This window comes from Salvelinus sp. IW2-2015, linkage group LG15 (genome assembly GCF_002910315.2).
Source record: "Salvelinus sp. IW2-2015 linkage group LG15, ASM291031v2, whole genome shotgun sequence".
In the NCBI taxonomy this organism is placed as follows: Eukaryota; Metazoa; Chordata; class Actinopteri; order Salmoniformes; family Salmonidae; genus Salvelinus; species Salvelinus sp. IW2-2015.
In genome coordinates this window covers 55,914,083-55,931,111 of record NC_036855.1, presented here as the reverse complement: position 1 = coordinate 55,931,111, position 17,029 = coordinate 55,914,083, and the positions used below count along the sequence as shown (strand labels likewise).

The 17,029-nt window shown below is 42.9% G+C and overlaps 1 protein-coding gene across 1 annotated transcript; it reads left to right on the top strand.

Annotated features, from left to right (window-relative positions):
* Positions 1 to 518: 518 nt before the first annotated feature.
* On the top strand, positions 519 to 16,521 carry LOC111974033 (CKLF-like MARVEL transmembrane domain-containing protein 4). The gene is made up of 4 exons (XM_024001530.2): positions 519 to 1,442; positions 8,320 to 8,496; positions 13,124 to 13,222; positions 14,823 to 16,521. The coding sequence occupies exons 1-4, from the start codon at positions 1,257 to 1,259 to the stop codon at positions 14,985 to 14,987; spliced, it is 627 nt and encodes a 208-aa protein (XP_023857298.1). The 5' UTR covers positions 519 to 1,256; the 3' UTR covers positions 14,988 to 16,521.
* Positions 16,522 to 17,029: the final 508 nt, after the last annotated feature.

Genomic DNA, 17,029 nt, shown 5'->3' with positions numbered 1-17,029 from the left:
CTCATGACCTTGACCATGAGATGGCAGTGCAGTGTTTTTCCAGACACAAGGACAGTAGGACACGTAAGTGCGATTTATTTGTCCTTGCCCTACATCTGAACCCACCCAAAGTAAACTTTGGAGCTGAACAGATGATAGTGATCAGTCTTTATTTTATTTTTTATGTTTAAATGTCTGTCATCACTTTTAGTAGACATTACTTACGCTGATGGTCAGAGTAAGTAATGTAGTCTATAGTTATTTTATGAATTATGCCTTTTTGAAAAGTCTCGGGTGAATATTTGTTTTGCTTGTTCTGTTTCATGTATGTTGATTGGCCTATTTGGCGATATGTGGCCTAGTGGTATCTATTGTCTACTGCATAGTCGATTAACATAATACTGTAATATGTTACAGTAATCGGGGTACTATTGCAAACACTATACCGTAGYCCTAGCCATAGAGATGATGGGCCTACCTGCCAAAGCGTCATCAGTGTACACCTGTGTACACGTCACGATCATAGTCCACCACTCTCCGCGCCCTGCATGGCAGGGGAAAACCTACGCAGTATCTATCAACGAACGATGATACACACATCGGGAAAACCCTTTTTTATTTACAATTAAATCAACGGGGATAATAAAGATTGCCTCCGGGACCTAGGCTACCAGAAGTTACTATATCCAATGGGCGTCTTCAAGCTTTTAAATACTTTTGAACGCGTGTGCATACAGGAATGTGCCGTTTTTGGGGCGAAGACTTTACATTTACAGTGACCGTAATATAATTTGTATTCCAGCTCAAAACTTTTGGCTACAAAAGCCATGGTGTAAAAACGGCATGTCTCGTTTCATCTGGCCATGATGGATTTTTGTTATTTACATACAAGTATCACAAAGGAGCGGCATGTAGCTCGCCTGTTTCTCCAAATCCCTGAATAGGTGTTTTCGGTGCGTGCAGAACAAACCAGAATAGTCCCCTTACACTGGTGCGCAACTGTAACGCAATTTCTATCACATTCTTTTTGGAAGCAGCATTTGATCAACGAGGAATATTCGCGGAATAAGCATTGTTACCCACCCTTTTTTTTTTAAATCGCCACAAAATAGCTTGTTGTGCGATCGTCTCATCAAAAGTGAGKCGTTTTTATTTTGTCCCTTTCGCTTATTGCAAAAAGTGATTTTTTTTGTTTTCAAAGCTACACGGTGAGTAATCCACCACGCTACTCTCTAATAAAAGTGCCCGTGCGTGTAGGAGCGTACAGTCAAATCATCATGAGGAACAGCGAGGAGGCGGAGGGGTTTGATGGCGAGGCCTCCAACACTTCCATGATCTCGGGAGCAAGTAGCCCATACCAGCCCACCACCGAGCCCGTACACTCAAGGAATGTTTTGGGTGGCATTAGGTGTGACTTTGAGTACCTGAAGTCACACTTTGGCATATTAAAGGCCGTTGAAGTGGTGAGTTAAATAATTCAGTCAAATCATTCAAGAGCTGCTTGACTAGGCTACTGAAGAACTGTAAAGATGTGCATATGAAAACGCTTCATTGAATGATGTGTAGCTTCATTTGTATGTGTGTAGGCTGTACTTGTCTGTTTTTGATTGATGGCCTGCCTCTTTAGGCACAGTGACATAGTAGTAGCCAATTGTGCATGTTGGTCACCCACAGTCCACTCTGCTACACTTTAACATTTTTTTTCTAATCAAATGTATTCTCACATGCGCCGAATACAACTGGTTTAAGATTTTACCGTGCAATGCTTGCTGACGAGCCCTTCCCAACAATGCAGAGTTTAAAAATATAATACACAAGAATGGCGTTATATACAGGGAGTAACAGTACCATATCAATGTGCAGAGAGGTACATGAAGGTAGTACGCGATTTTGCAATGGAAGTAGCCCAAATAATGACAAAATCCTCTGCTAGAAAGAATTCCTTYTCAACCAGTTCCTTACTGTTCAAAAGTTTGGGGTCACTTAGAAATGTCCTTGTTTTTGAAAGAAAAGCACACCAAAAAAACGTGTCCATTAAAATAACATAACATTGTTCAGAAATACAGTGTAGACATTGTTAATGTTGTAAATGACTATTGTAGCTGGAAACTGCAGAWTTTTTATGGAATATCTACATAGGCGTACAGAGGCCCATTATCAGCAACCATCACTCCTGTGTTCCAATGGCACGTTGTGTTAGCTAATCCAAGTTCATCATTTTAAAAGGCTAATTGATCATTAGAAAACCCTTTTGCTGTCTCTTATACACATCTAGATGTGTATAAGAGACAGGGCGTACAGAGGCCCATTATCAGCAACCATCACTCCTGTGTTCCAATGGCACCTTGTGTTAGCTAATCCAAGTTCATCATTTTAAAAGGCTAATTGATCATTAGAAAACCCTTTTGCAATTATGTTAGCACAGCTGAAAACTGTTGTCCTGATTAAAGAAGCAATAAAACTGGCCTTTAGACTAGTTGAGTATCTGGAGCATCAGCATTTGTGGGTTCGATTACAGGCTCAAAATGGCCAGAAACAGAGAACTTTCTTCTGAAAATCGTCACTCTATTCTTCTTCTGAGAAATGAAGGCTATTCCATGCAAGAAATTGCCAAGAAACTGAAGACCTTGCACAACGATGTGTACTACTCCCTTCACAGAACGGCGCAAACTGTCTCTAACCAGAATAYAAAGAGGAGTGGGAGGCCCCGGTGCACAACTGAGCAAGAGGACAAGTACATTAGTGTCTAGTTTGAGAAACAGAGGCCTCACAAGTCTGGCAGCCTAATTAAATAGTACTCACAAAACACCAGTCTCAATATCAACAGTGAAGAGGCGACTCCGGGATGCTGGCTTTCTAGGCAGAGTTTCAAAGAAAAAGACATATCTCAGACTAGCCAATAAAAAGAAAAGATAGAGATAGGCAAAAGAACACAGACACTGGACAGAGGCACTCTGACAATAAAAATAATAAACTTGGATTAGCTAACACAACGTGCCATTGGAACACAGGAGTGATGGTTGCTGATAATGGGCCAATGTAGATATCCATTAAAAATCAGTCCAGCTACAATAGTCATTTACAACATTAACAATGTCTACACTGTATTTCTGATCAATTTGATGTTATTTTAATGGACAAAAAAATAGCTTTTCTTTCAAAACAAAGACATTTCTAAGTGACCCCAAACRTTTGAACGGTAGTTGTATGACTTTATTTTCAAGAAATCAGCAACATTTCTCTCAGCAGTTTACAGGAAGGGGAAACAGAATAGTTTAATGTGGGGTTTGAGCCAGTACTCCTAAAACCAGATGTCTAGGAGGGAGAAAACACAACAACAAAGGAAGATGATGATGCCTCCCAAAGCTATGATAATTCAGTTGCAGAGGAAATGTCTCGGCCAGAGTTTTGTCCCCTCTTTTGGTGCCAAACTGTTCAGTCAAAGATGGTGCTCGCACATAGCCTACAGATGAAGCACTGTATCCACAGTGCGGGAAAACCAGTGGAACTAAGGAAGTAATTAAGTGCATACAGTGCCAAGGGAAACAACCTGAGCCCCCTACTCAGAAGATGCCATGTTTGAATATTGCTTCATTAGCAATTATAGAATGTTATTTGGCTTCTGTTGTGCTGAAGTCAAAACACACACCCTCTTGACTCTAAGTGAACTCATTGTACAAAGAGTTTTGATGTTCAGAGGATTCACCAGATTCAAAGCCCGAAAAGCCACAGTACCCGTGTGACAAGGAGAACGGTGGGAGAGATGTACCTGGAGAATCACACACACCGGAGATATTTGTCTTTGAGAAAGACATCTGTAGCCTGRYTGTAAAGTCTGTGCTGAGAGCAACTCTCTGTGCCCAGGTGGATGTTTACTGCTTGGTCAGGTGAGACTGACAATAAGCATGTGATAACAATGTCATAGTGGGAGAAAGCTGACCAACTAGAGGTTACATAAAAACAAACAAAACACTGAGGTCAAACAGGAAGTCATGTTTTTCATTACAGTTACCCAGGGTTAATGTACAGTGGAGACACCACAACTCCCAGGGACATTACAGGTGTGAATGRGACAGGTCTTTCCAGTCTTTCCTGGTCATGCCAGTCTAATTCAATACCTGCACTGGGCAGGATGTCTGAATGTCATTACCTCACCTTATCTCACCTTTACCATGTCTGCCAACCAAGCCGTGTTGGCGTTATGGACCTAGTCACTGTATTACTTTATTAGCCTTGCTTGCTATGCTTCATCTGTAAGGGGGTTTCATCTGAACGATAGTACAGAGGAGTTGATAACACATTCCTTACATTTACTCATGGCAGCTCATTCAGGAAATATGCTCAAGGTTGACCATAATAGTTTTACAATCGCAGAGCTCCCATATGTAGGCCTGGTTTGACTGTCAGTTGACCTTGGAGTGCATGTATGCCACAGCCTTTTCCACTGCCACTGGACAATGATTGACTGACTTGAAGGGCCTCACAGGGAGCTGCTGAGGTCTTGTGTTTTACTATTTAATCCCCCAAACACCGTTCATTGTAACTCATCTGCAAATGTGCCCAGTTTTTCCCTGAACAAGAGCACTCTCAATGTAAATGGATCATCCCAGTTCAATCCACATTAGTGCAGAGTTGATGATTGGTATTGTTGAACTCAATTAAACTAGTGATAATGGACTAAAGTCTAGTTTAAAGGGAGGGTTGATGATGTTAAGTTATCCTTCCCTAATAGGCTACTCAATATTCAGTTACATAAAATCACATACGATTTCAGCTATAAATCAAAAAGCATACTTTGTGGGCTAGTGAAGTTGAATGTTCGGTGCTAACCTTGCTGGTCAAATCGGGATGGTTTTGTGTGTAGTACAGTATATGTCACATTAGTTAAGTTGAGGTGAAACCCTCCTCCCGTTAGCATGTTTACCTCTCCTAATGACTTTACTATGGGAACTGTTCCTACAGCCACACCCACTTGGTCTCTGGTCCCATAGAGGTTGTTGTTACATAAACACTGAAGGTCTTAGGTTGACCTGGTGTTACTGGGAGAAGCAGTAGCCCCAGGATACTGGTGCTATCACCTTCAGAGAACATTTCTTTGTGTCACTCTATGATAACTTTACATGTGTGTGAAAAGTCTCGTGACAACAGGCTTTTGTGGATCTCATTTCCTCTAAGCATTTCTACATAGCTCAAGTCATTTTACCCAATCAGCTCTAACCCAATCAGCTCTTACCAATCAGGTTTTCACAGTCCCTCCTTTTTGTACTGTTTATAATGTAATTTACACTGTGGCCTTTATAATACCAAAATAAAGCTCCCTTTTCATCTCATTTGTAGAGTGTTGCCTTTTTGGATTAAGTTATTACATAGCTATTCAGTTGTGTCAATGGACCTTGTAATGTTGATATTTTTTGGGGTGCTTTAACAAGGGAAAGTTTAATATTATTGAAGGCCCTTTTTGTAGGCTGTGTATGGAGCTAAATGAATTTACCAGATGCTGCTCCATGTCAGCTTGCACTTCCCATTCTGGAGAGACTGTGTATTCTGTTGTAATGTTTCTCTCTGACTGGTCTTCAACAAACACACATGATAGGTGGAATTTCTGACTCTACAGACATCTCTGGGGTCAAGAAACAGGAGAAAAATGTCATTTTTGCACAGATTACAATGAGCCATTTGGGCCAGGAAGGAAATACACAGGACACCACTGATCAAAGGTTGTTGGAGTGCAGTCTGTGTTTTGATGCCTACCTCCATTCATTTTCTGGGAAGGGCTGCTTTTATCACAACTCTCAGCGATSACTTCGTCCACTGCATCCACCCCCAGTCTGGACACGTCCATGTTGTAATGTCACTCTGTGTGCACCCAGACAAACACACCTCTAATGGGGTTTCAATTGGCTGCCACAGAGAAAGACATGGGCTCGAAGAATTCTTCACTGAGGTACCTACTGTAAGTGTGGGGTTGACAAAGATTTGCCGGTCTGYAATAATAACACGTTTGTGTGTGCYCGTGACTGTGCACGTGCTTGTGTGTCTGCGTGAGAAACAGTGAGTTGAGTGCAGTGTTTGGCCTTCGCAAGGCTGTAATTGCAGCAGATGTGTGAAGGGTGGTGAGCCAGAGAGCCTGTCAGGAGTGTAGCCTAAGCGCTCTCCTGCCTCAACAACTCTGTGTCAGAAACAGAAGAGTGTTGTGATGAGAAGCCCTGTTGCAGTCCCCTGTTCTGTTCATTAACCAGGCTGACAGGTTTAAAAAACAGCCCGGGGCTAGGGAGGAGAGGAGGGGAGCTGGTCAGAAGGAACAAGACCAGCTGCCTCCCTGCTGCTCCCATCAGCATCTGGTTCAATATACTCGTTGATTTACTCACTGCACTTATCGTGGCAGTTGTCTCCTATCTCAGCCAACTAAGATGCCAGTTTTACAGCAAATTCTGACATTGACAATATTGCTCAATGCCATAGAAAATTGTTGTTGTCAGATGGATGAATATCTCATCCTCAAGGTATCAAAAACGTGTTCTTCAGGATAATATATGACTTAGATGGAGAGGAAAGAGTGGCTACTGATCTGCATTGTGTCTGACCCAGAACAAGACAGATGGATTGGGCCTCGACACTGCGCCAACATATTTTATGGAAAATATGTTTTGTTTTCATGATTTTTTAAAAATATTACAGATGGATTGGTCTTTTGTCCAACTTCATTATGGTAATTCTTTACACATAAATCATAGGTTTCATATAGTCTCCAACGCTATTACAGATAATTGTACAGAGGTGAGTGGTTTTTCTCTGTCTAAAGATAATATCACGGCTAAAAAGGAGGTGAATCTGCATATTCAAGTCCCACTGTTGCCATGGAAAGCGTTGTCTGTCAATCACCCTTTCCATTTAACCCGTACAAAACAAGAGTTGGCTCTTCACAGAGAGGCCTCGCTCAATCTGCATTTCAGAAGAGCATGGAAAACAGACAAGAAATCTGAGCAGGTCATACATTATAGAAACAGCATGACGTGTACGCAAATTTACATTTAAGTCATTTAGCAGACGCTCTTATCCAGAGCGACTTACAAATTGGAAAGTTCATACATATTCATCCTGGTCCCCCCGTGGGGAATGAACCCACAACTCTGGCGTTGCAAGCGCCATGCTCTACCAACTGAGCCACACGGGCCATGTGTCTCCTTTCATGGCTTCTTGATAAGGTTTGTTAGGGATGGATTCTCGTGGTTAAATCCCAGACTTGGTATTGGTACTTATAGAGTTCTGGCCGTAAGCAGATCCTCAGACGCTTGGCTGTCCAGGTCCCGTGTGGGGAGCCGTAGACTGTCAAGAAGTCATGTGAATTCCTCGTCAAAGCTGGGAAACCAAGCGTCTGCTTAAGACATCTGAAGGCTCCCCTTAGGAGGGGGATTTTTGAAAAGTGGTGGGAGGAGAGGGAGGGAAAGAAAGGAAAGGGATTCCATACGTGAGAGTGTGATGTCACTTTTGATGATGATACCAAAATAGTGCTCTCTCTCACTCTCTCACTGTGATGTGCCTAGGGAATGTTACATTAGTCACCTTTTAGCTTTCTCAAGGTGGTGTGAATGTACACAGTGCACGGGTGCATTAGCATGCTTGTAATTCTCAGACTTCTTATCACAGAGCTCATATGTTTTTGATGATAAAAGCTGGACTGGGCCCTTTATCCCAGATGGAACAGATTCTTTATTCAGATCTGTCAGGCAACTAGATCCGGTCTGAGCCGGCCCAGATGGGACAAAGCCTGGAATATGTATGCGTGGTGATGGCGGTGGTTCCGTCTCCCTCAGGCTCGCGCGGACCAACCTGTAATCTGCTGGTCTGAAGTTTGTGGAGAGTCGGGCTGATTGCAACGGAACCCCTGAATAACACATTAACCTCCGAGTTCTCCCCCATCACTGTGGTGGAGTGATGATTGGGAGGGAAAATATATCAATTAACTGTTCACAATGAGGTTGTGGGCTCCTCTCACTCACTTCCCAAGGCAATGCCACTCCATCAGCACCAGTCACCTCAGTCTCATCAAAGATTTGGAGTAAGGTGAAAGAAACATGGATAGTGTCACTAGTTGATATATAGTTATCATGACTAAATGGCTAAACCCTGGCATGCCTCACATTATTAATTAACAATATAAATACGTAATTTGTGGTTTTCACGTTGGTCGTACTCCGTCTGACTGAATGATTTTGTTTGGGTTGATGAGGGTAGTATCATAACGACTTACTCTCTACCCACTCTACTGTAGGACTGCATGTTTATAGCTTATTTTAAGGTTGTCCTTGACCTGTCCCTCTTCCTCCTCCCTCTCTGCAGGCCCTGGCCCTCATAGCCTTCATTTGCATAGAGACCATCATGCTGTGCCTACCCTGCGGAGGGGTCTACTTCTTTGAGTTTGTCAGCTGCAGTGCCTTTGTAGTCACCGGCGTCCTCCTCCTCATCTTCAGCCTCAGTCTGCACACCAAAGTGCCCCACGTCAACTGGAGCATGACGGTGTGTATACCACCCACACACACTGACCAATCACATCCTCTTACTGGATGCAAGAGTCTGGTTCAGATGTCGATAAGCCAATAGACACGTCTTCTGGAGGTCTTAAAGGGTTGGTCTCTTTGCTTTGAGGCTAAAGTTGTGACTAGTTTATATACAGTGTTATTACATAGGTATAAGAGCAACTTCACATGAAGTATTAACATAATGTGATTGAATAAAAGTTGATTGGTTGAACTGAAGGGTAAACTGAATTTGCTGAATGTGCACTTGCCTATAAAAMGTGGGTGAGAATGAGTCAAAAAAATGCAGTCATAGCAAATGTTAGTGGTGGGTATTCTCCAATCCAACATGGCCCCTTTGACTATTTGCCTACAAACACACATCGTTAGAGCGTTGGGCTCCGGTACTGGATGTGTTACAGATGGAAATGGAAACGCTGCTCTGTGCTTTATTTCCAGAACACACTGCATACCAGAAAGAGAAATAGATGGTGAGTTAAAGTGGTTTAAATCCAACCATAACTATCGTATTGCATGGTATACTTAGTACTATGTATTTTACCTCAAACAGGCATACGGGGGTGTGCCTTTGGCTTTTACTGTTGGCCAAGGGAAGCAAAATGAAGCAGGGTTTTTATATATTGTTTTAAATAGGCTTTGTGTGTTTTTCTCCTGAGGCCCACTGGTTTTGGGCTATGCAGGACCCTTCAAAGAGACACTGCACCATGTCAACACAACATATGGCTGTCTTTGTATCTCTATAATTCAGTACTTCCATATGAAATATATCAATGTCTGTGAATGTGATGTCATAACTTATTTGGGGGGGGTTTTATCGTCTTATGCACACCGTTTGTGTGAAGAAACAAAAGTCATTTGGTGTGTTTATGCCGTTGTGCCTTTGGGGGTGGGCAGTTGAAACGTCTGTTATCTGTATTTATTTGAGTTAGTTAGAGGCTGTTGCTTTGTGTGCATYTGTGTGTTTGGTTGTGGCTTAAAGAGAGCTGTTGCCATCTCCAGGGCTCTTATTGGCTCTAGATTGGAGTAGCGGACTTGGCCTCAGCATAGTGGCCCAATTTCCCTTCATTGTATTTATATCTGTGACATTCAAAGCTTCTCCAATGTGAGTGGGCTCCAGGAATTTTGACATTACACAGCAGTTTTGACTGAGTGTAAACCGAGAAAGTAATTCTCCAAACACTCCAGTGACACTGAAATGACCCCCTTGTGGAGCTGACTTTTAAATGTGGAAAACGTCTGAGGAGGGTCTGTTCTTCCAATTATGTGCTATTTGATACTGTCATGTCAAACCCGTGCTTGATTATATGTTTGGTAATGGTCTATRGCTGTCTTGGGAATACAGGGGAGCTATTCCCTCACATAAGAAAATGAGAACAGCCATGGGCTTTATCATAAAGCTCTCTGAGGTAACTTTTACAAAAAGTTGTTGAGTGAAAGCTCCTGGAAATGTCACATTTGGTTAGAGGTCATTTGGTTATTCAGATACATTGTTGGCGCTAGCTAAGGGGAGTGAGTTCAGTATTATGAGTGTTCTTTTTCTTTGCCTGCCCCTGGTGAACTGTGTGATGCCGTGTCTCTGGATTTGGGTGGCGTTGTGCTGTTGGTCTGTCTTGTACTGGCAGAGACTGACTCTCTTTTTGTGGCGTGGCCACAACGATCAGACATTGTCTCAGAGCTGACTGTCTCTCTTGTCTCTCCACACAAAGGCTTTCAAATTAGCAACTGCCATGCCAGGGAGTGCCAGCACAGAGAAGGGTGACCACGCACACAGACACTGCCAGTTTTAAACGTGGGCGAGTGCTGGCCCAGTCAATGCTGGGAAAGTTTTTGCTCAAAAATGAGGAGGCTGGGAACATAAATCTCACTACATGCTTGACTGGAATGGCAGCCTGTGGAGGACCTGAAGTGGCCTCTTTACCAGGCACATTGTCAAAGATCCAGTCGTTTCCCCTCTGAGTGTGAGAGCATATGCCGACCTGGTTTGCAGGTTATCCCCTCTCACTTTACTGCAGATCCTGCTATGCCAGCTCCTTATCCTTTCTGAACATGGAAATCAGGCTTGAATGGAGCGAAGGTTTCGGTTTTGATAGATGAACCTGTGGCAAATCACAAGCAACATCTTATTTATTTACTTTGCTGGCTAATGATTAAACATGCGATACAGTGCATTCCTCTTGCAGATGTATCTGTGTGGTTTATTTTCTTTGGATCTTGACATCTGTTGAAATAGTGTGCAATGCCATCCTGTTTGTGTATGCATTAGTAGCTTCTGCTGTTTGTTCCAAAGCAGGTCTCTGTCAGACCCCATGTTGTTTTACCTAGCAGGGTCCATTCCCTCCCCCTACACGTTTAATCCACCTGCAAATTATGGCTTGCTATTGTGATTCATCTGTTGTGCTCGCAGAGCCCTCCTCTCTTACATTATATTCATTTTCACTCAGTTATCTCAGAGGGGAGTCCAGGAAAAGCTTTTCACTGCAGTTTTTTAAGCCCTGTATTTTGCCACCCAAGCAGAAGACATGCAGTAATTATGCTTCTCTTTTTATCGATTTCATCCCCCCCAAAAAGATTGTTGAACTGAATGTATTCTGCAATGTGATGTCTACTCGCACTTGAGAGAGTTTGTCTGGATATGCGTGTGTCCTGTTGCCTTGATCCTTGTCTAAATCAGCATAAACACGCAGCTGAAAACATTTGGTAGAACCATTTGAAGGGGATGAGCTTTGGAGCCTCGACAGCCCTTCTCGGTGAAAGACCACTCCTAACACACTCACACTTTCTGGCTTCCAGAGAGTCCCTGACTGCTCTGCCAAATGCTGAGCTTGCTGACATTTCCACCTCTCCCAGAGAAGCCAGTAAGTCTAAGCGGCCTGCCTGCCTCTCTGCCTCAGGGCTCAGGGTGAAGGAGGGGTTGGAGAAGTGTGTCACTCTGCAGAAAGCGCGAGAGAGAGGCAGCGGTTTGACTGGGGTATTTAAAGGCAGCCGCTCCATCTTTTGCTACTGCTTTACAAACCGCAGCTGTGCATGTGGGAATGGTTTCTCCCTGAGAGTAATGTGCTGGGGTGAGCTGTACCTGGAACGAGCTGGATCTGGGGTGAGCTGGACCTAGGGTGAGCTGGATCTGGGCTGAGCTGGACCTAGGGTGAGCTGGATCTGGGRTGAGTTGGATCTGGGCTGAGTTGGATCTGGGCTGAGCTGGACCTAGGCTGAGTTGGATCTAGGGTGTGTAGTAGAGGGAGCGTGGCAGTATTGATGCTGAGAAATCAGTCCAGTAACACCAGTTGGACCAGTGTATGCTGTGCTATTACTAAGGGTGTTGGTGATGGTGTGTCCAGTGGGAGATCCAGCTCTAGAAGATAGCCTAGCGCTGCTGGAGGAATGCTTCCATCAAACACATTAGACAGATTAAACCCCAGGATAAACAGCACTTTTCACAGTTTTACATCCCACTGAGCACCGTTTGCCTTCTCTTCACAAATCTTGCCAAACAGATCACACACAGACACGCTCTCTATACCTGCTAAACATAGACTGCAAATACAGGGAGTGAGGCATTAGAGTTTCTTTGCCCTACATCTGAAGCCAAGTGTGAGACTCAGGCTTGATTAGTTTCTGATAGATTCCAGAATTTGTGTGGTTTGGTGGTCTGAGCTGTACATGTGTTGGTGCAAAAAAGGGAGACTTGAGTCTGGTTTGGCCAGTGTTCTGGTTTTGAGGGTCTCGCTTGGCTAGTGTTCAGTCTTGAGTCTAGTTTGGCCAGTGAGTCTGTGGGGGATAGTTGGTGTCATGTGAGATGATGTGGGTTATGACTCCCATTATGCAGCTATTCACATAGGAGGGCATTGCCCCAGTCATGCTGAAACATTTATTAAGCGTACACTGAAGGACTGGTCAGCCAGAACAACACATCCTGAAAGCTCACGGAGACACAGTGTCCGATGTTCATGTAAATGATTCAGGTCCTTGTACTAGGACCTTCAGTGACTGCCTTCAGCGCCAATTACTATCAACAGAGAACAAGAGAACAGCACAAACAATTCCAAACATTCAGATAGCTGAAGGAGTGACAAGTATGACAGTCATGTTGGTTACAGAGACTCTAAATACCCAACTTTAATATGACAGAAACTAAAATGATACCTTAATATGACAGAAACTTTAAATATGCTACTTTAATATGACAGAAACTCTAAATATGTTACTTAAATATTACAATTCTGAAATACAGCATGAGCATACAGTACCAGTCAAATGTTTGGACACACCTACTCATTTAAGGGTTTTTCTTTATTTTTACTATTTTCTACTTTGTAGAATAATAATGAAYACATCAAAACTATGAAATAACACATATGGAATCATGTACTAACCAAAAAAGTGTTTAAAAAATCTAAATATATTTTATATTTGCGATTCTTCAAAGTAGCCACCCTTTGCCTTGATGACAGCTTTGCACACTCTTGGCAAATATTACTCAACAGTGTCTCTGTACAACATGCTGAGAGAATCTAGTACTAACTCCTGGCTACTTACAATATGTACAGTAACTATCAGTCTAAACATGACCTGTTAATTAATATGCATGGTCTGTCTGTCTGTCCCTACAGGACCTGGTCAACACTGCAGCCAGCACCGTCTTCTTCTTCCTGGCTTCTGTGGTCCTGGCTGCTCTCAACCACAAGTCCGGAGCCGATATCGCAGCAGTGGTGAGTTCCCCCGTCCCGTCCCGCCCCACTGCATCCTCATCCTGGTCACTCCCTGTGACCCATGACCTGGGCCTTCTCAGAGTGACCACCCTGTTTATTAGTCTGTCTCAGATGTACACCACTGAAACATGGGCTGAGGTCTGGTCTTTCTCCTTTCACCCCCTCATCCTCCCTTCCCAACTCCCCCCTCTTTGTGAAAGGGTTCTTTGATCCATTATTGTGCTACGCAAAGAACAGTGGCTGGTGTTACATGACCCACTAGATTTATGTTGTTTGAAGAGTAGCCTATATGCATCTAAAATAAAGAGACCTTTACTGCAAAATGTTCAGAGATATGTTGAATATTCAAATCGAATCTGACATTTAGCTATTAATTAACTACAAGCCTCCCTGAAGTTTTTCTGTTGATTTTCTGTTTATCAGATTCTTTGTACACATTATACTACATTTCCTGTTAACTCCTGCCTCCCTGTGGAAGATAGCCTGAACTGCATTTCACCAAGTCAATYTGGCATTTTGTCCCCACCTACAGTATAATAAAGCCAAAATAGAATTGCTGCCACATCAAGCTGTCTGACAGTGTGAGAGGTTTGAGGATCAGTTGGCCAGGCAGTAATTGGCCAGCCCAGAGGCGAAGTGTTCATGTTCAGGGTGTGCTGAGAGCTTGATGATGTGTGAGCAGAGCCACAGTGAATGTTCATGGCTCCATTGGCCACCCTGCTGCTGCCACATCCACACCATTTACTGACTCAGTCCCTCCCTGGAGGTTATGAGCTGATTTCTGATTCCTGTCATGTCAGCTCTGAGCCGTGACATGAACGTCTGCTCTGGAGTTCAGCCCTAATTCCCTCGTTGGAGAGAGAGAGAGGTAACACCTCATTGGTTTCTCTCTCTGTCTCTCTCTCTCTGTTTCGCTTTCTCTTTGACTATCAACCCTCTTTGTAACCCTCAAACTCATTTTGATGTCTCTCCCTCTCGTTCTTTGTACCGCTTGCTCCATGATCTCTTGCAGATTGTATGCATTGTCTGGCAAAGCTTGCTTGTTTCCTTACACATAAGAAAGCATGCACGCCCTCGCACACACTGCTGCTCCTTTGATTCCTGTGGTTGTGCATGAGGCTGGATCAGCAGAACTGTGTACTACGGGCGCCCGGCCGGTGGCCTGAGGATTTGTGCTGAGTCGTTTATGGTACAGATGTTCTCAGCAGGAAGTTTCTATTAAACATCCTGGGCTCTTCAAGCCTGGAGGGGGCCAGTTAAATCCCTGGGCTCTCCTTCTGGGGAGGGATGGAGGGAGTCGTGGGCGGGGTGTATTTGTTGAATTCCACTCTGTCTATTTCTTTAGGGGCGTATACTGTATAAAGGGCTGCGATTTGGAGACAGATTAGACACTTTGTGTGTTACTGTTTAATCAGCTAAATGTCTTGCTGTAATTATACAGTAGTCCCTGCTTGAGATGTATTTACTACTGGAAATATTAGGAAGGACTAGAAGGAGGTGTCATTTCCTCCTGTACTACTTGGAAACCCACATTTATTTTAAGTTCATAGTAACAGGAATTCTGTTGTGTTGAATCATGTTTCTGTAACTTCCTGTGCAGATATTTGGCTTCCTGGTGACGTGTGTGTACGCTGTGAACACCTTCCTGGCTGTGAAGAGGTGGCGTATGGGTGACGGGCGCTCAGTGGCGGTCCAGACCAGTGAGTACATGCGAGCCCGCACTGCCTCCCGGGGAGAGATGGAGGCACGGCCTGACCTGGCCTGATGGAGGTGACATTCTGAGACCAAGACTGACATTTAGGGCTTCTATCCTACCATACCCTCTCTCGCACTACCCCCTAGTGACATAACCAATCACTGTACCCACTCCATGGATGAGCACGGCAGCCTCTTTACTTGGGGGTCTCCTTTGGCGAGAGTCCCTCAAAGCCTGGACCCAGAGCCCTAGCCCCCTGAGAGTACCAATACACAGACTGGGTCAGAGATCTTCTTCTGTCGACAGTCATCAAGAGAATTGACTTGATGTTAATTAAGTGTTTTTCTGGTTTTGAATTCAGCGTGGTTTGAAATCTTGCTCCAGTGTTTTGTAAATGCTCTTAACTGTGTGACTTGGTATGTATGGCCGCCAGCACGTACTGTACAGGGTTTGGTGGTTATGTTACTTGCAATACGTACAGGTAYRACTGTCTGTTTAGATATGYAATGGTTTTTTAACGTTACAGATCTGACACACAATGAGAACAACAATTTAATGAATTCAATTGATTTCTATATTTTTTAACATGGAAAAAAAGGACCAAAGGCTTAGGCCTATTCGTTAAGGCAGGTCAACCGGTTATTAAGGTTATGAACTCAGATACTCCTGAAACACATTCCCAACACAGTTCAGTTCCATAATGTCATTACATTTCAGTTGTGTCTCCCTCTGTAGAAGATGTAAAGTAACCAACCTCAGTGTATCTCACTAATACACAACACCCAACCACATGGACTTTTGAATGAAAATTGAAGGTATTCGTTTTTGACTATTTTTATTGAAGGACTTGATTTAGTTTCTTCAGAAAGTATTCATACCCCTTGACTCATTCCACATTTTGTTGTTACAGCCTGAATTCAAAATGGATAAAATATATTTTTTTCTCACCCATCTACACAAAATACCCCATAATGACAAAGTGAATACATGTTTTAGAAATGTTTGATAATTTATTGAAATTCAGGCTGTAACAACTAAATGTGTGAATACTTTCTGAAGGTAATGTAGTTGGTATGGGTGCGGTTTGTAAATGGTTAAAGAGTATAAATGTGACGTTTATAGGTGTTGTACCTATAGTATATCTGGCCTAGTGAGTGACAGACAAATTGGACAGTGGTACGTTACTAACATGGTGGTATGTTTGGTAATTGAACTTAATACTGATAAACAGGTGCAGGTCGAGGTCAGCGTCCATAGCACATCTCAGGTATTGGCTGATTCATCATTTATTTTTTAAACTTAAATGTGGCAACACATACATTTGTCAAAAGATGTTGCCTTCTTAATAATTGTGTCCATGGCATACTCATTCACAGAATGGCGCACCAATGTGGTTTTACTTTTTGCCATGAATGTATTTAGTTGAATGTGTGATCTTATTAATCTTATACAGCAAACATTATCACATACCTTATTTCATAAAACACCCTCGCAACTTCCTGTATTTTTTTGTTGATCACATTTATGGAGATGTAGCCTAAGTCTGTTCTTATGTGCAAGTTTGTACTGAATGTGTCTAGGATAAAGGACTTTTAGAAATGTTGACTTGTGTTCTGGTCATTGGATTTTCTGTTCGAAATAGTATTGTGTGTTTACATCTACACAACATTGTGATTCCAGGTGTTCTGTATTCCACTGACCCTGCTGGTAATACTGTATGTATATGTGGATTATGGTAAGGATACCATCAGAGGAACTGCTCATGGTGGATGCTTTATATGGACTGAAATGCACCTTGTGGGACATCTTACAAATGTTTTAAAAGATGCCATKTTTGTCTAAATGATKATATTTTGTGTTTAAGATTTGATGAACCAATATTCTTTGTGAGAACAATCTTAAGGCCTAACTAAATTAATGACTTTGTAGGCGAGGGCGGGAACATTGCAAATCTCAAATTTCACATTTCATTTGAATGAATTGACCGTAATAACTGTTGATTATGATTGAAACGTGTGAGCGGGTGGGTTTGTGTGAAGAATAGACAATCAAATGTTTCCATTTATGTCTCTCTATTCAATGAAGGACTGGGTTGATTGTTTTAAGTGGTG

Excerpts from the sequence above, each read along its gene's own strand:
- LOC111974033 (XM_024001530.2), top strand. The coding sequence starts at position 1,257 with ATGAGGAACAGCGAGGAGGCGGAGGGGTTTGATGGCGAGGCCTCCAAC. Across the intron at positions 1,443-8,319 it reads TATTAAAGGCCGTTGAAGTG|GCCCTGGCCCTCATAGCCTT; the intron begins GTGAGTTAAATA and ends CCCTCTCTGCAG. Across the intron at positions 8,497-13,123 it reads ACGTCAACTGGAGCATGACG|GACCTGGTCAACACTGCAGC; the intron begins GTGTGTATACCA and ends CTGTCCCTACAG.